Source organism: Pelodiscus sinensis, chromosome 5, assembly GCF_052426305.1.
Source record: "Pelodiscus sinensis isolate ZL-2025 chromosome 5, ASM5242630v1, whole genome shotgun sequence".
NCBI lineage: Eukaryota > Metazoa > Chordata > Testudines > Trionychidae > Pelodiscus > Pelodiscus sinensis.
Window position 1 is genome coordinate 58,598,859 of NC_143056.1, and position 23,920 is coordinate 58,622,778.

The following is a 23,920-nucleotide window of genomic DNA, read 5'->3' on the forward strand; positions in this document are numbered from 1 at the left end:
TTTCCAATGTGCAGCATTGGTTATTTGAGGCAACATATATACAGCAAAATCTGTAAAAATACTAATTATATCAACAAAGAAGTTTAAAAAATATGTGCTTGCCTTTCTGAAAAAACTCTTCTAATTTATCCTTGAAGGGCTGTAGATGATGTTCTGAAGATTCTTCACAAACGATTTTCATCTGCTTTTCATGGGCTATAAATAAAAGTGCAGCATTAGATACTCTGAAATGGAATATTTAATTGGCAACTCAAACAAAACTATTACTTCCGTAATTATATATCTAATCATATACCATTCAAACTTTATCAAGCAGTGTATATTTCATACTGCATCTGCCCTGCTGAATCTAATAACTGCATTAAAATTAAAAGTAGACATCCAGAGTTGTTGAAGAACTAGACAACCTTTTTCAAAACATAGGTTATATGCAGTAGAATTCAGCTTCTGTAATGACTGCTTATAAAACATTTCAGGAATCAAATCCCACAATCCTCTTCTTGAGGATCTTGTTATGACCAGAAAAAAAATTGACTTTAGATTAGATTTTAATACATGCTAGCTAGCCATCATCTAAGCTCAACCACTTTTCCTAGCATAGGTTCAGGGTCAGCCATTTATTTAGCTAGAATTTAGTAGGTCAAGTTATAGCTTTGGTAGAAGCAAAGTGAATTTTGACTTACTTATGATGTGTCCATAGCCTAGTTTACCAGCTAATTTAGGTCTTGATTCCATCTCATTTCCTACAGAACCCAAGCTAACTGTTACAGAATTTAGGCATTGTCCTAGCTTGGAAGTCTTATTATATTTCTCAGAATTCTGAAGTTCTTGATTATATTAGAGGTAAAACGAGACTGCCAGAACCCAACACTTGAAAATTTTGCAATCACCCATTAAAACAGGGCAAGCAGGAAATTGTTTTCCTTTTCTCACCTCTAAAAATATGTAGTTTCCATGTGTTAAATTTGTATGGAAATTTACTTCATAACTAAGCCAAAGGATTACAGTTTTATTGCATAAAACATATACACATTTAAATGGCAAGACAGCCAGCTTTGTTCTGGTTAATAATTCAGTTTATTCTAGTACATTTGTTATCTGCTCCCCCCCAAATGTGGAGGAGGGAAGGAAGAGTGTGTAATTCTGTTAATAGAAGTCACACATTTGAGATTTTCAGAAGTCAGAAGACGGTTGAAAATACATGTATACATTTTATTATACAACCAATAGTAGAGCATATAGTACATATGGATCACCAGGACGGCCTTTACAAAGAAACCACTCAAACGATTTGTTTGAATTTTTATTGACACCCCACCCATGACAGTCCATGTTAAAAAGAAAATTCTAGCATGGCCAGAAATCTCTCTTCTTTATATATGTTGCTGCAAAAATATATTAAAAAAGATATCTGCTTCCTTTTAAAAGTTTTGTATGCCAAACATTTTTCCATAGCTCAGCTATATAACAGTAAAATATGAATTTATCAAAAAATCATCTATACTTGGGAAGGTCCTATATAAACCACAGTCTTCATTTTTATGATGTGCTTTATACATTTATTTTTAACAACAAATATCGCAACTTGTGGCATGCAGAAGAAATCCTGGGAACTTCAGTCCCACTGAAGCTAATGAGAATTTGCTTATACACATTTACTTGTTAATACTGGGGCTTTAATATTTACACATTTACTTGTTAATACTGGGGCTTTAATATGTTCATAACATATCTTATTAAATAAAGATTCTTCTTGTCTGCCCATCTACATGCATGCAGAAATCTATTGAATGAAACTTATTCACACACAAAATGTTACAACTTATATAAGCAGAATGAGGATTTCAAGTAGCTCGGACAAATTGTAATATTTTATTTGTAGAACAGATAGGGATATTATGAGTCATGAAGAAAAATTCTATAAATAAAATGATTCTAAATACTTTTTTAAAGTTCTCTTATTACAGGTCGGTGCAAATTAGAAGCCACATTTTTATGGCTAATTTTCCTGTACATTTTAAAAAAGTCTAGAGAGAAAATGCCATATCAAATAAGTTTGAGAAATCATTTCAGTCAAATATGAAATGACAAAAATATGACACAGGAAACATATTTCAACTTCTTGAACCGAGTTGTGGCATGATTTTTAAGCTTTGAACAAAGAACATTTGCATTTCAGGAATTCTCGTTGAGGCACACAGGGAAAACATTTCTTATAAATATTTCTTATTTGTGGGCATCTGGGCCCATTTTACATAAGCTAGAATGGGGTAGGCAATTTTTTGCCAGGGGCCACTTCAGAAATATTTTTACATAAGCTAGAATGGAATCAAACACCACCTTCCCAGACAGGTAGCATACATTATTATTTATCATTTTTCAGTGCCTAAGAATATTCCATTCTTAAAGGGAGCCCCTCCATAAGATTTTCAAATTTAATGTCATTATTTACATGTGTCATATTTGATATTTTAAATGACCATGATAGGAATATGTTGCTTTTTAATATTTTTCAACTTACGTTATTTTTTTTTAAAGTCACATTTGTAGGGAAACAAAAATTTTTTGTAAAATCAGGTGACAGGAGTGAGGAAGGATGTGACTAGGTGAAGGCAATATTTCATAGGGAATGGATAGCATAGGTAAATGGATAAAAAGAATGGGGAAAATGCATTAACAAGATGAGGGAAAGGTTGGGCAGAGACACCAAGGAAAATAAGAGGAATATTAAGGCAGAGCAGACCAGACAGATGGAGGTTAGGCAAAGTCATTGTTAATGAAGACTAGAATGCTGAGATTATTAGTTTTCTGCTAAAGTAAAAATGTGCATATACTCAATCACCCTGTAACAACCAGATTAAGAGGAACATACAGACCAAACAACAATTAGAACAAATTCCAGCAAATTTTAGGGCCTGGAGTTAGTGGAAAGCCTGAAAAAATTCTCTCTAAAAGTGGCCAACATTGTGCTTATATATAATTGAGCTCCAAAGGATTCGATTTTTATTGATAAATGACAGTAAATACTGATTTCATCATACACGCACAGACTATTTCCACTGGTAACTAAAATTTATAGATAATCAAAATAAAAAAATGTTGCTTAAGAAATTAAACTTGATTTAAAGGTATTTACTTTGTATATTTTGACATGATATTGGCAATATGGGTTTTAGCAGTTGCAAGGCTTTAACTTTATGACTCTAAATGAATATGGTGATTAATTATTGTTTGATCTCCCTTCGATTATCTCGCTTCTCCATAATTTCCTGCAACTGTGATTACTTCAACTGACAAATATGAAAAAAAATGCTTCAACATCAATATTATCCATAAAATTATTTAAAAAAAAATCAAATTCTGCCAAGCTTATATTTAATGGTATAAGAGTCCACCAGCAAGTCTTGACATTTCTTATACACTGTCTGTCTTTTGAGCAATCCTTGAGTCAGAAAACTGAAATGCTCCTATTGGGCCATGTCGCAGAGAGAGAGGATTGTCTGTCAGATTACATAGTTTAAACCATTAAGACTTCACAGATAAATATTTAGATGAATCTGGATTTGCATGTGGAAACTAACTGTAAACCAGTGTAGATTATGGAGCACAGACATTTACACTTTGTGACGCTTCCAAGATGACCACTAGCTTTGAGTGAGCAAAAGGCCTGGGCACACATGATAAACAGCATCTATCAACAAGGGGATCAGTTCCCTCTAAGCTGCGTGGTAGCACGGCTCTGCAGCTGCTTAATCAGCTCCACCCAGATAGGGGCCTAGAACTCCTGCACAGAGCTGCCTTCCTCAGCAACTTCTTCCTTAGGAGGAGCACTTCTTCCTCAGCAACAGCAGTAGTTCTTTGCTGAGTACAGAGCAGCTAGTGTTTGGCAGAGAACTGAATTATTTTGGTTAACAAAAGATGAAGCAAGGTGTTTATCAGGTGCTATACTGAATCCATATTTTATTTTATTTTTATTTTAAAGTTGAAGCAAAAACAACAGGATTTTTTTTTATTAATAACATGCCCATTTGCTTTAAGATATCAGAAACATTTGCAAGTTGAGGCTACTGGTTGTCCAAAATACATGCACAATGTTCCCTACATCTTTATTAAACTCCTACCTTCAATTATTTAACTGATTTGTAATTTAGGATACATGATAAGCAGCATTTTGTAATTTTAGTCCAGCAAGAAAAAAATTACTTGTTCTAGCCAAAAATAGGTGCATCTTAGCTTTGATTATTAAAAGAATGGATAAGGGTTTATATCCTTATAACTGGATATAAGGCATGCAAAGAAGACTGGATTTTTCTGATTCTCAAGCCAGATGGGAAATGCTTGCCTTTTTGGACCCTAGGAAACATTTGGAAGAAAACTTTATATTTCCACTAAAGCCTCATCATATTCCTCTAAATTGTCTCCCTCTATAATGAAGTGTTCCAATCTGAAAAGTTATTCTCCATTCAATGTCCATAATGGAAAAATGGCTACAAGTATCAGCCAGATGCATTTGCTAAGATAAGGAATGCTGGAAGATGATCAAATATGCCTTGAGACAGGCCAGACAACAGGAATGGTGAAATATACTCAGATCAGATACAAATGAAGATACTATTGGAGTAGGAGGGAGTTTTTATTATTTTAGGTCTGAGTCCAGAATTTTAATTAAAATGCCAATTGTATTTCTGTAAATTGAAGTCAGACACTTTGACAACGGGGATTTATACTGACCCCAAAATTGTGTCATCATTGGTCTGACTCAGCTTCATCAGCAATGCCATGGAACAATTCAGACACAACAAGTGACCTGTGATCAGATGTCTACTAGACTTCCACATCTAGGTCAGATTGATTATGTCCTGGTGTTGTCAAAAGTGCTATGTCGAGCCTCCTACAAGTCTATCCATTTTTGGATGAGAACTGACATGACATCCTATGATGGCTAAACCTTTCTCTAAAGTAATAGCATAGCTGAAAGAAACCTGTAACTGGGCTCCCTTGTTTATATACCAGATAGAGAACCCACAAATCTGGCTATACAATTCCAGGTTCACACAATTAAATCAATCTGGTTGATTAGATGGATGGTTGCTTATTCCAAGAGGAGTCTATTATCTTACACTAAGATCAGTAATTATCCTTGATGATAGCATACTCCTTTCCTTCCATCTCTTCAGTGCCCAGAGACCACCGTAAGAACACTCCCATTTAACTTACCATGGCCAGAGACCCTGCCAGTGTCAACTGCACTACCTTCAAGGTTTGCAGATGCATTACTATTAGCTTGGGCCACGGCACCAAACCATAACCACCTGCAAGACCACAACTACCTGCCTTCACTAGCCCACTGACTGCCTCATAGAACAAACTGCATAAACACTAATTGCAGTATAAAGCCTCTGGAAGAACACTCAATGACTGTTAATGCTGGACCAGAAGCTCATCTGCACCAGTTTATACCGTAATTAGAACCTGAATTTATACTGAACCTAGAAACTACCAGCTTGGCTCTGGCTTTTGCCTTTGGCAATCATCTTTTCTGTCTGTATGTAGGTATGGGTACGTCTACACTAGCTCGTTAGTTCAAGCTAGGTAGGGTAACGAGGGCAAGCAGAGTTGCAAATGAAGCCCAGGATTTAAATATCCTCGTGGAATGAGGATATACGGTAGTTCGAATTAAGATCTTTAATTCGAACTACCCTACTCTGTGCCGCGTGTAGCCGTGGGCACGGAGTTCGGACTAAGGGGGATTTAAAAGTGGTGGCACCCGGGAACATGCAAATGAAGCCAGGGATATTTAAATCCTGGGCTTCATTTGCAACTCCACTTGCCCTCATTACCCTACCTAGCTCGAACTAACGAGCTAGTGTAGACGTACCCTATGTGTGCAATAAAAAGGTTTTTAACAAAACTAACAATGACATCCAGAATTATAATGTCTAATGCTAACCAGAGTACCAGCAGGGAGATAAAGCCTCATGTTTCAGATTTTAGCTCAATCGCTAAGTATCAGGGATTAGGAGGTTTTAATTAGATCAATTACTCCACATTTGCCCACAGTGAGGCATCTTGCATCTTTTTCTGAAACACATGGTGCTGGCTATAGAATATATAACTAGGTGGGCCATGGGTTTAACATACTATGACAATTCCTGTGTTCCTATTTCTTTCCTGTTCTTTCATAATTTTTAAATTGTTGAATAAACATATTTTTCTCTCCTTTCCATATTTCCCTCCTTAATGCTTCTCCCCCACCTCCTTCTCTCTTCACTTGGTTCATTCATTTTTTAATCTCTTTTCCTGTAATCATCAAATCATGACATTTATCTCCCTTACTGCTGAATATAATCTTTTGTACAGATTAAATGTTAAGTTACATGATTCCATATCTGACACTGGTCATGTCACAACCTCTCTGTGCCTCACTTTCTGTCCCTACTTGGTATGAACCTCAGACACACTTATCCAGGAACCTGTCCCTGCAATAAACCTTCTTGCAGACTCTGTCCATACATCTATACAAGCAGCACTGTCACAGGACCTAACCACATAAGCCAGAACTTCAGAGGCATATAGAACTACACATCCTCTAATGTGATTTAGGCCATCAAAAGCCAGCAATGCCCCTCTATCATGTATATTGGCCAGACTGGACAGACTCTACCACAAAGGATAAATGGCTGTAAGCCAGATATGAAGAATGATAACACATAAACCTGTAGGGGAACATTTTAACCTGCCTGGACACTTATTAATGGATTTAAAAGTGGCCATTCTTCTACAAAGGAATTTCACAAGCCAACTACAGAGAGAGATTGTAGAATTGATTTTTATATGCAAATTTGACACTGTTTCTTTCCCTCAGGCTTAACAAAGATTAGTACTAACTGTATGGCCCATTATAAAACCAGGCTTCCTTACATTTAACATGTCATTGACATCAAAAGCAAAGTATGGGACATTTCTAGCCCTCTCAATTAGCCTCATTAGCACTTGCACTACTATTGACAGGTACACTTTTTTCTTTCCTCGTCCTTCTTTTTCTGTTATAATTCTGACAGTCCCCTTTTTTTCTCCACTCAAGCTCATCTGAAGAAGTGAGATTTGCCCATGAAAGCTCAAGATACTATATGATATATTAGTCTCTAAGGTGCCACTGGACTACTTGTTTTTAAAGTGACAGACTAACACAGATACCCTTCTGAGACAAAGAAAAACAACAAGTGAACACCTTAATTTGTAAGTGTGGACTTTAATCTATGGTGGGCAGTTTTCATTTGCTGACCTTGTAGAAACACCATTTGTAGTTGCAAAAGTATTTACACGTTTATTTAATGTATATTTTATTTAAAAGGATGTTAATACTTTTGATGATCCAAGAAAATACACAAGTGTTTTAAAATAAACAACCTGTTTAGCATAACTCAGTGGAAACAGATGTAAGACGTCTACTATGCTAATAAACTTGTGCAACATTTTCTTGATACACATTGTGTGTTAGTCATATTAACTGTAATAGTCTATTCTGAAAATTGTTTATTTCTAAATGAACTATTGCAAAAAAAGAAAGTATGTGTATGTGTGCAATGTAAGAACAAATGTTATTTGAAAACCCTAAACTTACAAACTGTTGGATGCATGCAGTGCTTCACACTCCAAATCTTGGCCACAGAAATGGAAACCATTAGTAAAACATTAGAACAAAGCTGGAAACTGCTGATTAGTAGTTTGCCACTGTCTTCAGTTTTAATGCAGTATTTGGCTCAGAAAGTTCTTTAAAAATCCCCAATACAAGCTAAAATATTTATAAAGCTGAATGCCTTTCACATAATGCCTATTGGGCAATAGTCTTTTAAACCTTCACAGACACTGTAAATCTTTCAGAAGAAGAATTGCCTATAAACAAACTTTCACGTAAAGAGCACTGCAATGTCAACTGGGCAGGAGTTGGTATTTTTAAATATCATTTTTAAAGTTAACTGCAAAACTAGAAATAGATCAGTGTTGATAACAATGAATAGCTGAACTTTTACTTACCAGGACCCACCAGTAGCATTTATGGGAATCATATTGACAGTGAGCCCAAGTATTTAACGCCATGGACTCCTGTAAACCTGTCACTGATACTATCCCTCTTGAGTTATGTCACAGTGAAAGCTGCTAACAACCACCACTCTTTGTACATCTCCCAATGTCTGCTCAGATCCTGGTAGGTTACATTATTGTGGGATTGTTAAAGACATGCTGCTTTCTTTTTCTCATTAAACAGCAGTCTTATTTTTGACAAGAGAATTACTATTTGCCCATCTTTCTTGGTCTAATTTTTAGATGAATCTTTTCTTATATACCAAGGAGCCTTTAAGTTATTTCCTAAAAAGAGTTAAATTTAGCAGAACAAAACTAAAAGGACCCACTTGTACACCATAAGGTCCATATCTCTGTGAAATGCAGAAGTCACATGTGTTATTTGGAACAATGCACCAGAATGCTGACTGATAGGTCTTAGCTGTATTTTCCTTTAATCAGATATCAGAATATTAATAATGATGTTGAATTATTTTGATTTTGTATAAATGTTTTATAACTTCTTCAAGGAGACATTTGTTATCCTTGTCTTGCATGTAAATAACTTGCCAAATAATCTCAATATTAAGTTGGGGGCAAGAGGTCGAATGAAGATGTACGTAGTAGCAACTTTCGGTTACACTTTCCCACTAGTTACTTGTAATCTATAATATGTATCTATGCATATTCATAATACACCATTCCCTACCAGGTATCAAGCGCAAGAATTGCTTTCCATGAGCAATTCTGTGCTGTCTGCTTCATTGGTACGATTATAAGTAATCTTTTTTCTGAGGAGCTGGTATAAGTGAGAAAGGGAGAGACTATGATGAGGAGGCAGCATTCACCTACTGGTCTCTTACTATATAATTTGAAGACAGACTTAAGAGAGGAGCCTTGTACAACCCAATATTGAGTCATGGAATGTCAGGCACTGGGTTTCATTGCTTCCTGGTGATTAGTGGGCGTGCTAAGGCAAGCTTCCTGCCTGTCCTGGCACTGCAAACTGCACTGTGCCCTAGCAGCCAACAGCAGTCCTGGCTCCTAGATGAGGGCACAGGGCAGAAGAGCACATAAGGCTCCTGCCCTGAGCACTAACTTCACACTACCATTGGCTAGAACCTGCTACTGGCAACTTCTGGGTCGCAGCATGGTCTGCGGTGCCAGGAGAGGCTGGGAGCCTGCCTTCACACTCCCACTACACCACTGACTAGAAGCTGCTCAAGGTAAGTCCCTCCTGCTCCAACCCTGCCCCACCTACCAGAGCTGAAACTCTCATCCTCAGTTCCACCCCAGAGCCCACACTTTAGTCAAATTATGTTAGGTCGTCGGCAACAACAATTTTAATCAACAGGGTCATTAGAAAAAAGTTCGAAAACCACTGCTTTAGATGAAGCAAGACTTTGACAGACTCTGAATGGGCATAATGAATTACTACTAGATTATGTTCCAATGAAGGTTTTCTTTGCAGTGGCACAAGTAATCAATAAGCATATAAATGGAACAAGTCTGTCTTCAATTACTTGGGACAAGCATATGGCTCAATTCTTAATATCTAGGCTGAGTGAGATCTGAACAGTCTGTGGAGATCATATGCTCATGCCACAGGATGAAGCAAGTGACAGAGCACTACACGTCTCTTTTAGAAACCTTATGTGACTGACTCAGGAGCCCTTCAATTAAACAGAGGAGATGCAACTAGCCCTTCTCAGCCAGTGATTAGAGTAGAATCACTTGAGCCACAGGGACTTTGAGAATGTGTAGGGGAGGATCCATAGCTGTTTTTGAAGGCAATGGAAATTGGGGGTGTGGCGGGTTTATGGGTGCGAGCCGTGCTCCCCTTCCCCCCTCCGGAAGGTAGAAGGGGGGGGCTCCGCAAACCCACCGCCTTGGGTCTGTCCGGTGAGTCCCTAAGTAGGGTCTGTCTACGGTGGTAGTGATGGGTGCGACCGCCCCTCTGCCCTAGCCGGCAGAGGGGGTTCAGTGGACCCGCCACCGTGTCATCTCTAGCGGGGATGGAGGTTCGGCCCGACAGCGGGCCTCGGGGTCCTGTCCCCTTTCCTGCCCCTCCAAGGAGCAGTTAAGCGTCCGTAGGGCAGGGGTGCGACCACTGTCCTCACACTGCCCTCATCGCGGGGGAGGGGGTTTGATCACTTGGGGTACTTTGTGCAAGGGGGGGCGTGTGGAGAGTGGGGGACCTGGGCCCTCCCTCTCCTCCAGGTCCCAGCCCGGGGCCCTAAGTGGAGTGTGGTGTCAGCTAGTCACCCTCCATGGAAGACGGGGCGGTGGCCCTAAACTCGCCTGCCCACAGGCGCCACAAGGGCCCTGCCCTGGGCTCCTTCCACTCCCCACATCCCGGCCTTCTCAGCGGGACGCCCGCTGCGTCACTCACCCAGCCAGAGTCACCGGGTCCATCCAACCACGATCCGGAGTCCGCCGGGGCTGTCTCTCTTCTTCGCCCGGGGGGCGGGAGGCTTGGTGCCCCTGGAAGCCAGCGTGGCTACCGCTCCACCTCCCCCTGGCCGGCGTCCTCCAGCCATTTTTCAGGGCGCCCAGGGAGTGACGTCAGGGGGGTTGGCCCCACGCTCCCGGGCTTCTCCTCTGGGCTCTCCCCGGCGTGTGCCCGGGGTCCCGCCCCTAGTGCAAGTCGCCCGCCCCTGCTGGGGCGCTTCCCCGTGGTCCGGGTCAAGCCCCGCCCCCTCTGTTGTGGGCCCCTGCGGGCTTCCCCGCACTCCTGAGCCCGTCGGGCCTGCGCGGCTCCGCCGCTTCTGGCCACGGCGGCTTTTCCCCTGTCTGGGGGGGTAGCCTTCCCCCTGGGGCCAGTGCGGACCCTGCCGGGTCCGTCACAGGGGGTATTAACAAAACCCTCCCAGAGCATTCCCAAAAAATCTGTGTCATGAATGAAGGGCAGTTTAAAGGGAAAAAAGAATAGACATACCTCGAGTTACATTTGCCATTCACATTTGGGATGCTATAACTACAAATGATTTACCAGGCTTTGATGAGAACAATGAGATTGTACAAATTTGTTCTCAATTAACAGACTATCTATGCTCTTATGCATAATTATTTTTCCTTACTACTTGACTGTTAATTTGCTTTCACATACAGTTCACTGGGGAAAGTACTTGATCTTCAGGCACCAAGCAAAATCCTAAATAAACAGCACCTTGTCTGCTACAGAGCATGTTCCCAAAGGGATTATTCAACAACCACCATATGAGGAGCTCAAGATTTTAGTTCACAGAGAAAGGGTTAGAAGCAAAGCAGCTCTTGATGAGAGGTCCTGGTTTCTGGATAGTGCCTTGGTTTGTAGAAACATGGTGACATTCAGAACACCCTATAAGAGACACTTGTTCTTTCAGGCACTTCAGTGACAGAATGAGAACATGAATAGGGAAGGACGCAATGGAAGTCTTCACATAATGATGCCTCTGATAGCTGTCAGAAGGTTTATTAGACGTTCTATTTTGGTTTGTTTCATGAATTTGTAACTGATGGGAAGTATTTTCGATTTTATAATGGCTTGTAATTCTCATACATGCAATGCTGTGCTCGAGCATTTATTAAATCAAAATAAACGGAAAATAAAGGAATGCATTTTTTTCTTTAAGCGACAAAGCAGTTCAACATCTTACATCTATTATTGTTGTATTTACTACTTTAAATCCCTTGTGTTGAGACTGTTTCACAAGCAAAAATCAAACAAAAAAGGTTGCTAGTAAAACTAAATATTTTTCACGCCATAGCAACAAATCTAAGACTCTGGTTAAGGTATTCACTCTAAAACTGTAGTTTGGATTTAGCAAACACTGTGACAGACATACCACAAGGAAAGAATAGCTCATATAAATTAATGTAACAACTAGGCAAAGCAAAACCTCTTCATTTTTCCAGTCAGGTCCCAGTAAGTATAGATCCTACTAACTTCATTAGGATTTCATACAGATGCTGTATGGGATTTGTGCTACCTATCTATAGAAGAATCTAAGAAATTATCAGAACCTCAGTCTTGTCTGAACAGTACAGGAAATTAGTATTATGGAACTGAACTGTATTGTCTGATTAATTTAGACCACACATCATAACCATGTATAATGAATCAGGTATAGGGGGCCAGAGTAAATCTTAAAAAGGTCTGTTTCTGAACTGTGACAGCGTATGTCGGGAAAAATTGATTCCAATTTATTTTTGTAGTGTGGGATCTCTGACCTTCTACATAACACAGGCCACTGAGTATCACCCAGTAATTCTTCCATCAAATCCATACCTTCCAGATGAGCTAAAATATATTTTTAGAGAGACATACAATCTTGATTTTAAAAGACCTCAAGTGATAAAATGTCAGACACATCCAATGGTAAATGATTCTAATGATTATCATCACTATTAAAAGTTTGCACCTTATTTCTAGTCTATATCTGTCTAACTTCAGCTTCTAGCCATGCTTAGCCCACAATACAATACACAGCCTCACTTAGGGTGCATCTACACTGCACCCTTATCTTGAAATAAGTTATGCAATTTGAGCTACTAATGTTGGAGTTAATTTCGAAATAGCTTCTTTTGAAATTTGCACAGTCTACACAGCACCAAATTTCAAAATAGAGTGCTATTCTGAAACATCCCTCAATCCTCATGGAACAAGGTTTACAGGGACGTCAGAATAGTGAGTCCATTATATTTCAAAATAATAGGCTAGCTCAAAAGACATGGAATAGTTATTTCAGGATACTTCTGATATCCCACAATAGTTCCACAGTGTAGATGTAGCTTTACTGTTTAGCAACTCCTCATTTATTGTACACTATCCAAACTCTAAAGATGTTGAGTCTCCTATATATTAAAATTCATTCAGCTATTTTATTGAAATGTGAAAATCTAATGGAATACTGAGAAATTGTCCATTTCTGGAAATTACCAGTCATTGTATGTTTGCATACATGCATAGTACCACTAGAATGCTAATAGAGTTAATTTTATTGTACAACAAAACACAGGGCACACTCACCAACTTTGTTTTTCAACTCCTATCTTAAATCTGTCAAAACAAAACCATTATTTTCAGTATTATTATAGCAGGGTTGGTCCTAGGATATTTGGGAGAAGAGGTTGGTGAAGTAATATCTTTTATTGGACCAAGTTGTTTGGTGAAAGAGACAAGGTTTCAAGTTAAAATAGTTCTTAACTGGATTACTGAAAGGCACATCTATGACCTAATTTCCATCACCTCCTACTGAGGTGATGGAAATTAGGTCATATTTCAAATTGAAAGCTATTCCACTAAAGATCACAAACTTTTTTTAATCGGAAAATACTTACATTTTTTACTCTCGAAAACAAATTATTTCTTGCTCTAACTTTCCTCCAACATTGACTTGCAGATAAAGAATGGAAAAAATAAGAATCTGAAAATGTTTTTCAGTGATGCCTCCTTTACAGTGAAAATAACAGTTCCACTCACAATAACATCTAAATAAACACCACATACATATGTTTTTCTTCATCTCAGTCTATCCTGTATCTGCTTCTCAACACTTTAATTTTAACTTATTTTAATTAATAAGAAATTAGATCTGACCCTGCCATGAAAAGAGCAACATAGGATATCTACTGATTCTGGATAAAAATGTTCAAAACCATCTAGATAAGTCAGGAGCCTGAGTTTTACTTCTAAATGTGACTTAGGCACTTTAATTTCAATTAGACTTAACCCCCTCTATTTTTGAGCTAGAAATGTGATTTCCTGCTCAGATATCTATACATGCTAGAGCTAGCACCTTTAAGAATTGTAGTCATTTTTATCACATAACAGTCATCTACTCATACTCATTTATTGACACATATTAACTAAATTATTCAGAAAGCTACTAAGGAGTATACAGAAAGAAAGAGAACATTCAAAATTGTCCAAGTTAGAACCAAAAATGAAGATTCATGACTCTTAGCCAATATTCCTTTTGTTAAATTAACCAATTCCTAATAAAAGTCATTGGCTCCTTATGTGCTTCTAGGTATAATACAAGGTGTGAATAGTAATTTTATGGTCTTGACCTTAGCTACCCAATTAAAATTTCTGGTGGCAGGGCATTGTCATTGGATGGACTTCACTGTGAAATTCTCATTCCCATTTGAACAAAAAAAGCTCAAGGCTGTTGGTCTTCATACCAGAAAGCACTGTACCACCCTGGTGTGTACTCAAACATTAGCCCAAGGCTTTTTCAGAGATTACTGAGAGACAGTCTCCTCAGATTTTGTTTAATATTGGCTAACTAATGTTCTATTGCTTTTAATGATGTATTTACATATACTCAGGCACAGTGGGCTAAGTTCATTTCTTTAAAAACAAAAACAAACACAAAACAGTCCATGGCTGAGTATGAGATTTTGATGAAGACATGCTCTATTACATATGCCTACTGAGTCACTGAAGTACCGAAATAAAGTTACTCTGTAAAATGTTCTATGATATCTTGAGTAAGAAAATTAGTGCATTTTATTTCTATATACATTTGATAAGACCATACAAAGCCAGTCCTCTGGACAAATATTTCCTTTTGTTTTGGCTCACTGACCATTACTTTTTTCAATCAAATACTTGAATCCTTGCCTTTAACGAAGCATTATAGTTACAATAATATACATTATGTAAAGATTTTTTTATCTAATGAATAGAATGTTGTATATAAATCAATATTAGAGCTCAGAAAACACACACACATATATTCAACAAATCTTTCTGGAAAATTAAATGTTAAGATTTTAAACTAAATCAATTAAATTCTTAATTTGTTAATGTTTTGCTGAAAATATTTTATAACTTAGATGATTTAATGTACTGTGTTTCTATTTTGTCACTGATGCGTGCAAATTGGTCTTGCAAAAATTAAAAAGAAATAAAGTAATGCATTTCATCATCATGATTCCCTGATTACTTGGACAAACTATAATGGGCTAGATGGGGGCGGGGGATGAATTTTGCTTTTAGTTCTGAATATGGTGATGTAGGTTAGGTGGACAAACATCACTTACGGAAGTGATTTCTATTATTCAGGTTCAGGCTGGTTGTAATTTATCAGGTTGCAATTTGTGAGATTTAAGTAATTGACATTTTAATGCACAGAAAATCTTATATCAAGATTGAACTGCATCCATAATGCGTTATGCATGGGTAATTTTTTTGGAGAAATTTCACCACTTTTCCTCAAGCATGCTGCAGCCCCAAAATTGCATAGGAGCAATTAACATGCTGTTAACTGTGAGAGCATTAAGACCCTGGCTTTGAGGAAGAAGGAAATTCCATGGAGGAACAAGCCCAGGGAGCCAAAGAAACTAAAGCCAGCTGAAAGAGACACAAGAGCAGCCTCAGAATATTTATATAACAGAAACTGGCAGGGCAGACATGGATAATGTCAGAGTGTTTTCACAGAATCACAGAAATCTTGAGAGGTCAACTAATCCAGCCCCCTGATATGAGGGTGGACCAACTAAATCTAGACCATCTCTGACAGGTGTCTGTCTAATCTGTTCTTAAAAACCTTCAATGACAGGGATTCAGCAACCTCTGTTGAAACCTATTCTAATTCTTAAAGAATCTTTAACTTTCTATCATTATGACTGCATATTTCCATTCTTACCACTGTGCTGACTGGCTATTAACTTCAATCTCCTCTTATTCTGTCTCTGACAGTCTCTTTACTCTGTCTCATTCCACCTACCCTCTGAGCTACCTTTCTCCCTTGTTATCCTCAGCCACACCTTTCAAAGTCCACTCATTCTTCCATTGTTTTCCATTTACCTAACCAATTCCCACCTAACACAACCCTATCCCCAAAGCATATTTTTAAATTATGGCACTATCATTGTGTTTGTCTGCCCTCACATTGTCCACTCTCCTTATAGGTGACCCAATGCTGAGGGCAAAGGAGAGTAAAGGATTTACTGGTATCAGGCTGCACATTTTTGCCAGCCTGACACCAGTTCAGTGTACCCGAACTCACTTATGTCTTAATTCGTATCTAAATGGTGTATGTAACAGATCATTAAAGAATAACATGCTGATCATTTATATTCTTGCATGGTGTTTATATAATAAACACCCAAAAGGCTGTAAAAATGGGAAAGCAATATGGGACTGAAATATGTAGACAAATTTGTGAAGACAGTAAACAGTTGTTTCAGATTAAGGAAAGGCCAATGCCTCTATTCACATGCAGACACAGACAATTGGCAATCACAATCAAGGAACTATTCATTAGCACATCAGAGACTGTAGGGACAGATCCATTTTGCATCATAGGAAGCACCAGAATGGAAGGAAATAGTATGGATCTTTCTTCATCAGACTCCGTGACACCTTTCTTCACAGGAGTGGCGCTGAACTTTAAGATACATTTCAAAATTTCAAGTGACTATACAAGAGAGAGGGCAACTAATCCCAAGTTAACTTTTATCTAATCTAAGACGACAAAGCAACCAAGTACTGTGGACTTTGGGGGAGATCTTGAACAGGGGGGGAAGGTTGGCCTTTTTGCTGAAAGAAGGCTGCTAGGTGCTAAGACTCTTATCTTGAACCAGGACTATTTTGTTAAGTCTTAGTCATTAGAAAGATTCTTCTTCCCTGCCCATTTTTACTTGTTTCTAACCATTTAGGACTTTATTCCTTACACTTGAACTCACTTAAAATCTCTTTTTCATTAACTAACCTTGTTTTATGTTTCTTCTAAATAAACCCAGAACTGTTTGACTTGAAGTGATTATTAACTCCACTTAAAGCAACAAGATGCTGTGTTCTTGTCTCCTTAAAGGGGCAACAGGCATTATTACTTTTCTCAGCGGTCCAGGAAAGGGCTGGACATTTCAGAGCAGACAGTTTTGGGCAGTTTAGGAACTAGTTAGTAATCAACACTTGTAGTTAGTAATCAAGGCAAGTGAAGACCAGAGTGTAACTGAACTAGAGCTGGCTTGGAACATCCAGACAGGAAGCTACAGCAGCAGAACATTTTACGGCACTTGTTACAGAACAAGTCCTTAGACCTTACCCTGGTCTAAATTAAATCCCAAAGTGTTTCAGCATGTCATACCTCTCTGCCCTATCCGTTGCCTGTCTTGCAAATTTGAATTTGTAGTTAAGTCTCTCATTTCAGCAGTGTAGCCATATGTCAGGATGCAGTGGTCACAGGAATCCTTTCACTCTAGCAGTTCCTTTATCTGTCTGGGTTCCACTACTTCCTGCTGTTTCCATTGCCCAGACCTCCGGCCAGGACACCTCTTAATCTGTTCCCCTTCTGGGACTGACAGAAAAGCCCAGTGGTCCACCCTTTCCCCTGGGATCCTGTCCAAGGACCCTGTTTAAGGACTCTTCCCTCAACATGTCCACGGTTTCACTGGGATCCTCTTAACTTCACTCTGCTTGTCAGTGTCTCCTCCACATCTACGGCTCTGCTAGACCCTCCTTGGCTTTGCGGATTCTGACAGATTCTCTTTACCCAACTATGAAACCGTTTCCCTGAAGTCACTTCCAGCCCTTCTTTGAAGCAGCTAGGTTGTATTGTGAGCAATATCTTTGTCCAGAGCTGAGAACAATCTTCACTGGCCCAGAAGAGAGGGGCTCCAGTTCCCCAGACTGTGGAGCCTTGGGCAGAAAGTGAAGGGCTAGGGGCTAGCCTCTCCCAGCCAGCTCTTTAGCACCACCTGGCACATGACAATGAGGGCTCCAGCAATGATTTAAAGAGCCCTGAGCTCCATCTGCCACTGCAGCTGGGAGGTCTGGGCTCTTCTCATAGAATCACAGAATCAAAGAACTGGAAGAGACCTCAGGAGGTCACCAAGTCCAGCCCCCTGCCCAAGGCAGGACCAATCCAACTAAATCAACCCAGCCAGGGCTTTGTCAAACCGAAACTTAAAAAACTTTAGGGATGGAGATTCCACCACCTCCCTAGGTAACCCATCCCAGTGCTTCACCACCCTCCTAGTGAAATAGTTTTTCCTGATATCGAACCTAGACCTCTCCCACTGTAACTTGAGACCTTGCTCTTTGTTCTGCCATCTGTCACTACTGTGAACAGCCTTTCTCCATCCTCTTTGGAACCTCCCTTCAGGAAGTGGAAGGCTGCTATCAAATTCCCCCTCACTCTTCTCTTCTGAAGACTAAACAAACACAAGTCCTTCAGTCTCTCTTCATAGGTCATGCGCTCCAGCCCCCAAGTCATTTTCATCACCCTACGCTGGACCCTCTCTAAAGTATCCACATCCTTTCTATAGTGGGGGCCCAGAACTGGACACAATATTCCAGATGTGGCCTCACCAGTGCCGAATAAAGGGGAATAATCACTTCTCTGGATCTGCTGGCAATGCTCCTCCTAATGCACCCTAATATGCCATTAGCCTTCTTGGCTACAAGGGCACACTGTTGACTCATATCCAGCTTCTCATCCACTGTAATCCCCAGGTCCTTTTCTGCAGAACTGCTACTTAGCCATTCGGACCCCAGCCTGTAACAATGCGTGGGATTCTTCCGTCCCAAGTGCAGGGCTCTACACTTGTCCCTGTTGAACCTGATCAGATTTCTTTTGGCCCAATCCTCTACTCTGTCCAGGTCACTCTGTCCTCCAGCGTATCTATCTCTCCCCCTAGCTTAGTGTCATCTGCAAACTTGCTGAGGGTGCAATCCATTCCCTCATCCAGGTCATTAATAAAGATGCTGAACAAAACCAGTCCAAGAACAGATCCTTGGAGCATTCTGCTAGAAACCGACCGCCAACCTGACATCGAGCCGTTGATCACTATCCATTGGGCTTGAGAGTCTAGCCAGATTTCTATCCATCTTACAGTTCATTTATCCAATTCATACTCCTTAACTTGCTGGCAAGAATATTGTGGGAGATCATATCAAAAGCATTGCTAAAGTCAAGATATATCACAACCACTGACTTTCCCATATCCACAGAGCCAGTTACTCATCACAGAAGCTAATCAGATTGGTCAGGCACAACTTGCCCTTTGTGAATCCATGTTGACTATTCCCGATCACTTTCCCCTCTTCTAAGTGCCTCAAAATGGATTCCTTGAGGATCCCCTCCATAATTTTTCCAGGGACTGAGGTAAGGCTGACGGGTCTGTAGTTCCCTGATTGTCCTCCTTCCCTTTTTTAAAGATGGGCACTACATTTGCCTTTTTCCAATCATCTGGGATCTCTCCAAAACTCCACGAGTTTTCAAAGATAATGGCCAAAGGCTCCGCAATGATATTTGCTAACTTCCTCAGTACCCTCGGATGCATTAAATCTGGGCCCATGGATTTGTGTATGTTTAGCTTTTCTAAATCGTTCCTAACTTGTTCTTTCCCCACCAAGGGCTGTCCACATCCTTCCCATACTGCATTGCCTAGTGCACTTGTCTGGGAGCTGACCTTATCTGTGAAGACAGAGGCAAAGAAAGCATTGAGTACTTCAGCTTTTCCCACATCATCAGTCACTAGGTTACCTCCCTCATCCAGTAAGGGCCTCACACCCTCTCAGATCACTTTCTTATTGCTAACATGCCTGTAGAAACCTCTCTTAATACCCTTCACATCCCTTGCCAGCTGCAATTCCAATTGTGCTTTTGCTTTCCTGATAAATCCCCTGCATTCTCAAGCAATATATTTATACTCCTCCCTAGTCATCTGTCCAAGTTTCCACTTCTTGTAAGCTTCCTTTTTGTATTTAAGCTCACCAAGGATGCCCCTGGTAATCCAATCTGGTCGCCTACCATATTTGCTTTTCTTGTTGTGCATTGGGATGGTCTCTTCCTGTGCCTTTAATAAGGCTTCTTTAAAATACTGCCAGCTCTCCTGGACTCCTTTCCCCTTCATGTAAGCATCCCAGAGAATCCTGCCCATCCAGGGGTGGCCCATGGCTATAGGCCAACTCGGCCGTTGCCTAGGGCGCTGCCTTCAACAGCACCCGATGATGTTGTAACGGGGCGCCTGATGATGATGTCACCCCATTGACGGCCCATTGATGGCCGTGCAGGTGGGGGCGCTGATTGTGTGTTCTGCCTAGGGTGCCAGCTGCCACAGCCTGCCTCGGGCCACTCCTGTGCCCATCAGTTCTCTGAGGGAGTCAAAGTCTGCTCTTCTGAAGTCCGGGGTGTGTATTTTGCTACTCTCCTTTCTTCCTTTGTTCAGGATCTGAAATCTACCATCTCATGATCACTGCTTCCCAGGTTGTCACCCACCTCTACTTCCCCTACTAATTCCTCCCTGTTTGTGAGCAGCAGGTCAAGCTGCGCATGGCCCCTGGTTGGTTCCTTCAGCACTTATACCAAGAAGTTATCCCCAACATTCTCCAAAAACTTCCTGGATTGTCTGTGTGCTACTGTATAGGTTTTCCAACAGATGTCAGGGTGATTAAAGTTGCCCATCAGAACCAGGGCTCGCGATCTGGAAGCTTGTCTCCTTGTCCAAAGAAAGCTTCGTCTACCTCATCCACCTGATCTGGTGGTTTATAGCAGACACCAACCACAACATCACCCCTGTTGCTTCCACCTCTAAATTTAACCCATAGATTCTGAACAGTTTTTTCTCCCTCTAAGTACTGGAGCTCCGAGCAATCATACTTCTCTGTTACAAACAATGCAACTCCTCCTCCTTTTCTCCCCCACCTGTTCTTCCTGAACAGTTTATACCCTTCTATGACAGTGTTCCAGTCATGCGAGTCATCCCAGCAAATCTGTTATTCAATCAAATCATTGTTCTTCGACTGGGCCAGGGCTTCTAATTCTTCCTGTTTGTTTCCCAGGCTTCTCGCATTGGTGTACAAACACCTTAGATAACCAGTTGATCGCCCTGCCTTCTCCATCCAAATCAGGAATCCTCCTTTGTAGTTTGTTCCTCCTTGTGATTCTTCCCAGTGTCCGACTTCCTCACTTACCTCAGGGCTTTGGTCACCGTCCCCCACGAACCTAGTTTAAAGCCCTCCTCACTAGGTTTGCAAACCTGCCCACAAAGATGCTCTTTCCTCTCTTGGTTAGGTGGATCCCATCTCTTCCTAACAATCCTTGTGCCTGGAACAGAGTCCAATGGTCGAAGAAACGAAAGCCCTCTCTCTGACACCACCTGTGCAACCACACATTTACTTCCTCAATTCGACGATCCCTATCTGGACCTTTTCCGTCAACCGGAAGGATGGACGAGAATACCACTTGCACTTCAAATACCTTGATCCTTCTTTCTAGTGCTACATAATCTGCTGTGACCTACTCAAAGTCATTCTTGGCCATATCGTTAGTTCCTACATGGAGAAGCAGGAAGGAGAAGCAATCTGATGGTTTAATCACTTTCAGAAGTCTCTCGGTCACATCCTGAATGCGAGCTCCCGGTAAGCAGCACACTTCTCAAGATTGCACGTCTGGATGGCAGATGGATGACACAGTCCCTTTTAGGAGGGAGTCCTCAACTACCACCACCTGTCTTTTTTTGGGGGTGGTGGTCGTGGAACCCCCATCCCTAGGACTATGCATCCCACGACTTCCGGTCGATGCTGTTCCCTTCTGATTTCTTCCCTGAGAGGTCCCTGCCAAAGCATTCTCCACCACAGTGTCTGTGGAGAGAACCTGAAAGCAGTTACTTACCTCTACAGGAATGGGGGATACCTGAGTTGGCCTTCTTCTCCTTCTAGAGGTTACATGCTGCCAGTTTTCTTCCATGTCCTGTACTGCCGTGACTGCCTCTTCAGCCTGATGTGCCTGCAGGATTAAATGCTGCCTTCTATTGAGGAAGTCTTCATCGTCTCTGATTGAACATAGAGTCAATACTTGGGCCTCCAGTCCTCTATTTTTTTCTTCCAAAATGGTGATTAACTTGCACTTAGTGCAGATGAAATCCCTTCTTTCTTCTGGAAGGAAGACAAACATGGCACATGCTGTGCAGGTAAAAACAGCAGAGCTATCACCATCCATATCTGCCTTCCTTCTGAGAGATTACTCAGTTATTAAATGCTTCCTTGAAGGGCAGGAGTGTAGTGAAAAGATGTTAAAGAATGGCAAGTGTATCTCACCCCCTTCGCACTCCCCTTCCTAACTCCCTCTCCAAACTCCCTGTTAACAGCCCCTGGTTGCTGACTCGCTCCTTTATAAAGCCCTGGAGTGCCTGGTAGGCCCTTCCCCTGATTAAGGCTCAACCAATGAGCAGAGGCTTCTAGATTTCAAACCCTGATTAGAAGCTCAGAGCATCCACCTGCGAGCCACAGCACACACTCCATGGGGGGAGAGAGGAGGAAGGGGAAAAAACAAACAAACACAAGCTCAGTGCACAGCAAGAAAACCCTAAACACAAACACACACTACAGACAGCCACTTCCCTGCTGGACCCTGGGGCAACTGCTTCCTTTGTCAGTAGCCCTTCCTCTGTCTGTTGCCTTAAGCCAGTCACAGAATCTCCCTCCTCCAAAAGGAGTCTCTGCTCAGCCTTCTTTCTGGGGATGGGTTTGTATTTCATAGTTTCTCTGCCTCTAGCATTAGAATGGATAGTAACTCTCGCTCCAGAAAGGAGTTTCCCTTTTAGCCCTTCTCAATGGAACTGTGGTAATGGGTTAGGCCAAGTGGAAGGCTTTAGCCAACTTTATTTTCAGCTTGACACCCTTTCCCAAATAGTACTCAAGCTTGGAGGCAGCATCTTCTTTGACATGTGCCTTGCTAGAAGGGAAAAGGCAGTACTTTATATAGCTTGTTTCCTTTTCCTATCTCATTCACAACTGCCTGGGTGAGAAGGGAGACTCGCTTCGCTCACTTTGCAAGGCCCTTAAAGAAACAATGACTGCCTGTCTCCCAAACCTTACTTATTCCCAAGATTGCCTCCTCTTCACCAAAACTTCTTATTTCCTAGGTTACCATGTGACGAGGGGTGGGGTGGGGGGCTAATCAAGAAGCACTACTACCCTTAAGGGTATACTATCTTGTCAGAGCTTTTTTCGATTTGCCCCATGTCTAACAAAATGGAGCCCTTTTTTCAGTCAATTCCTTGGTGTGACTCTAGTGAATATAATAAAAATAATTAACACATTTATAAGTAGGTGCTCATGGGATTGATATTGAAGGTGAATCATACATACATCACACAAATGAGCAATTTATCATATGGATACTACTACTTACCCAGAACATACTTTTGTACACAATAAACAAATATATAAATATATATAAATTAATTTTGAATCAAGGCTCCAATAATTCTGTAACTCTGCTTCTGCATTATTTGAGGGGAAACATATTGCCACTTACTCATCTGTGTACTAGCTTGTTCTTGGAAGGTAAATAATTTAATTATTTCAGTTGTACTCATTATTTGCAATCATTGACATGGGGGCCAGCATCTTTGCATCTAATTATATATGCACATGGTAAAAGGTGGAATTTACACAATTTGTCTTATGAGCATGGAACTTGTGGTCTCTCAATGGAATGTATGCTTTTGACTCACACAGTCACTTTTATAAATCCTACCCATATTCAATAAGAATGGGATGTCAAAAGTGCTCAATTTTGACTTAACTCTTCTCCCATTGTAGACCACTCAACAAAGATTCCTCCCACTCAGTGTCTAACTGAAGTAAAAAAAAAAGTGTTGGATTCATAAAGAATAGGATGGTGAATAATAATAATAAATTAGAATACCATTAGAATGCCTTTACGTAAATGAATGGTACTGCTTCATCTGGTGTACTGAGTGCATTATTGGTCACCTCATCCAAAATACAATATTGCAGAACAAGAAGGGACCAAGAGTGCAGAAAGCAACTCATATAAAAAGAAATTGAAAATATTGGGATTGTTTACTTACACAGGAAATGAACGAGAGGGAATATGATAAGGGTATG

General features: G+C 40.6%; 1 protein-coding gene across 5 annotated transcripts in view; it reads right to left on the reverse strand.

Annotated features, from left to right (window-relative positions):
• FMN1 (formin 1) overlaps nt 1-23,920 on the reverse strand; it is a 372,953-nt gene that overhangs the window by 65,392 nt on the left and 283,641 nt on the right. For all 5 annotated transcript variants that reach the window (XM_089778461.1, XM_025189464.3, XM_075927044.2 and 2 more), the window contains one exon: nt 103-195. In XM_089778461.1, the coding sequence (XP_089634587.1) occupies nt 103-195 (93 nt within the window). The remainder of the gene's footprint in view (nt 1-102; nt 196-23,920) is intronic.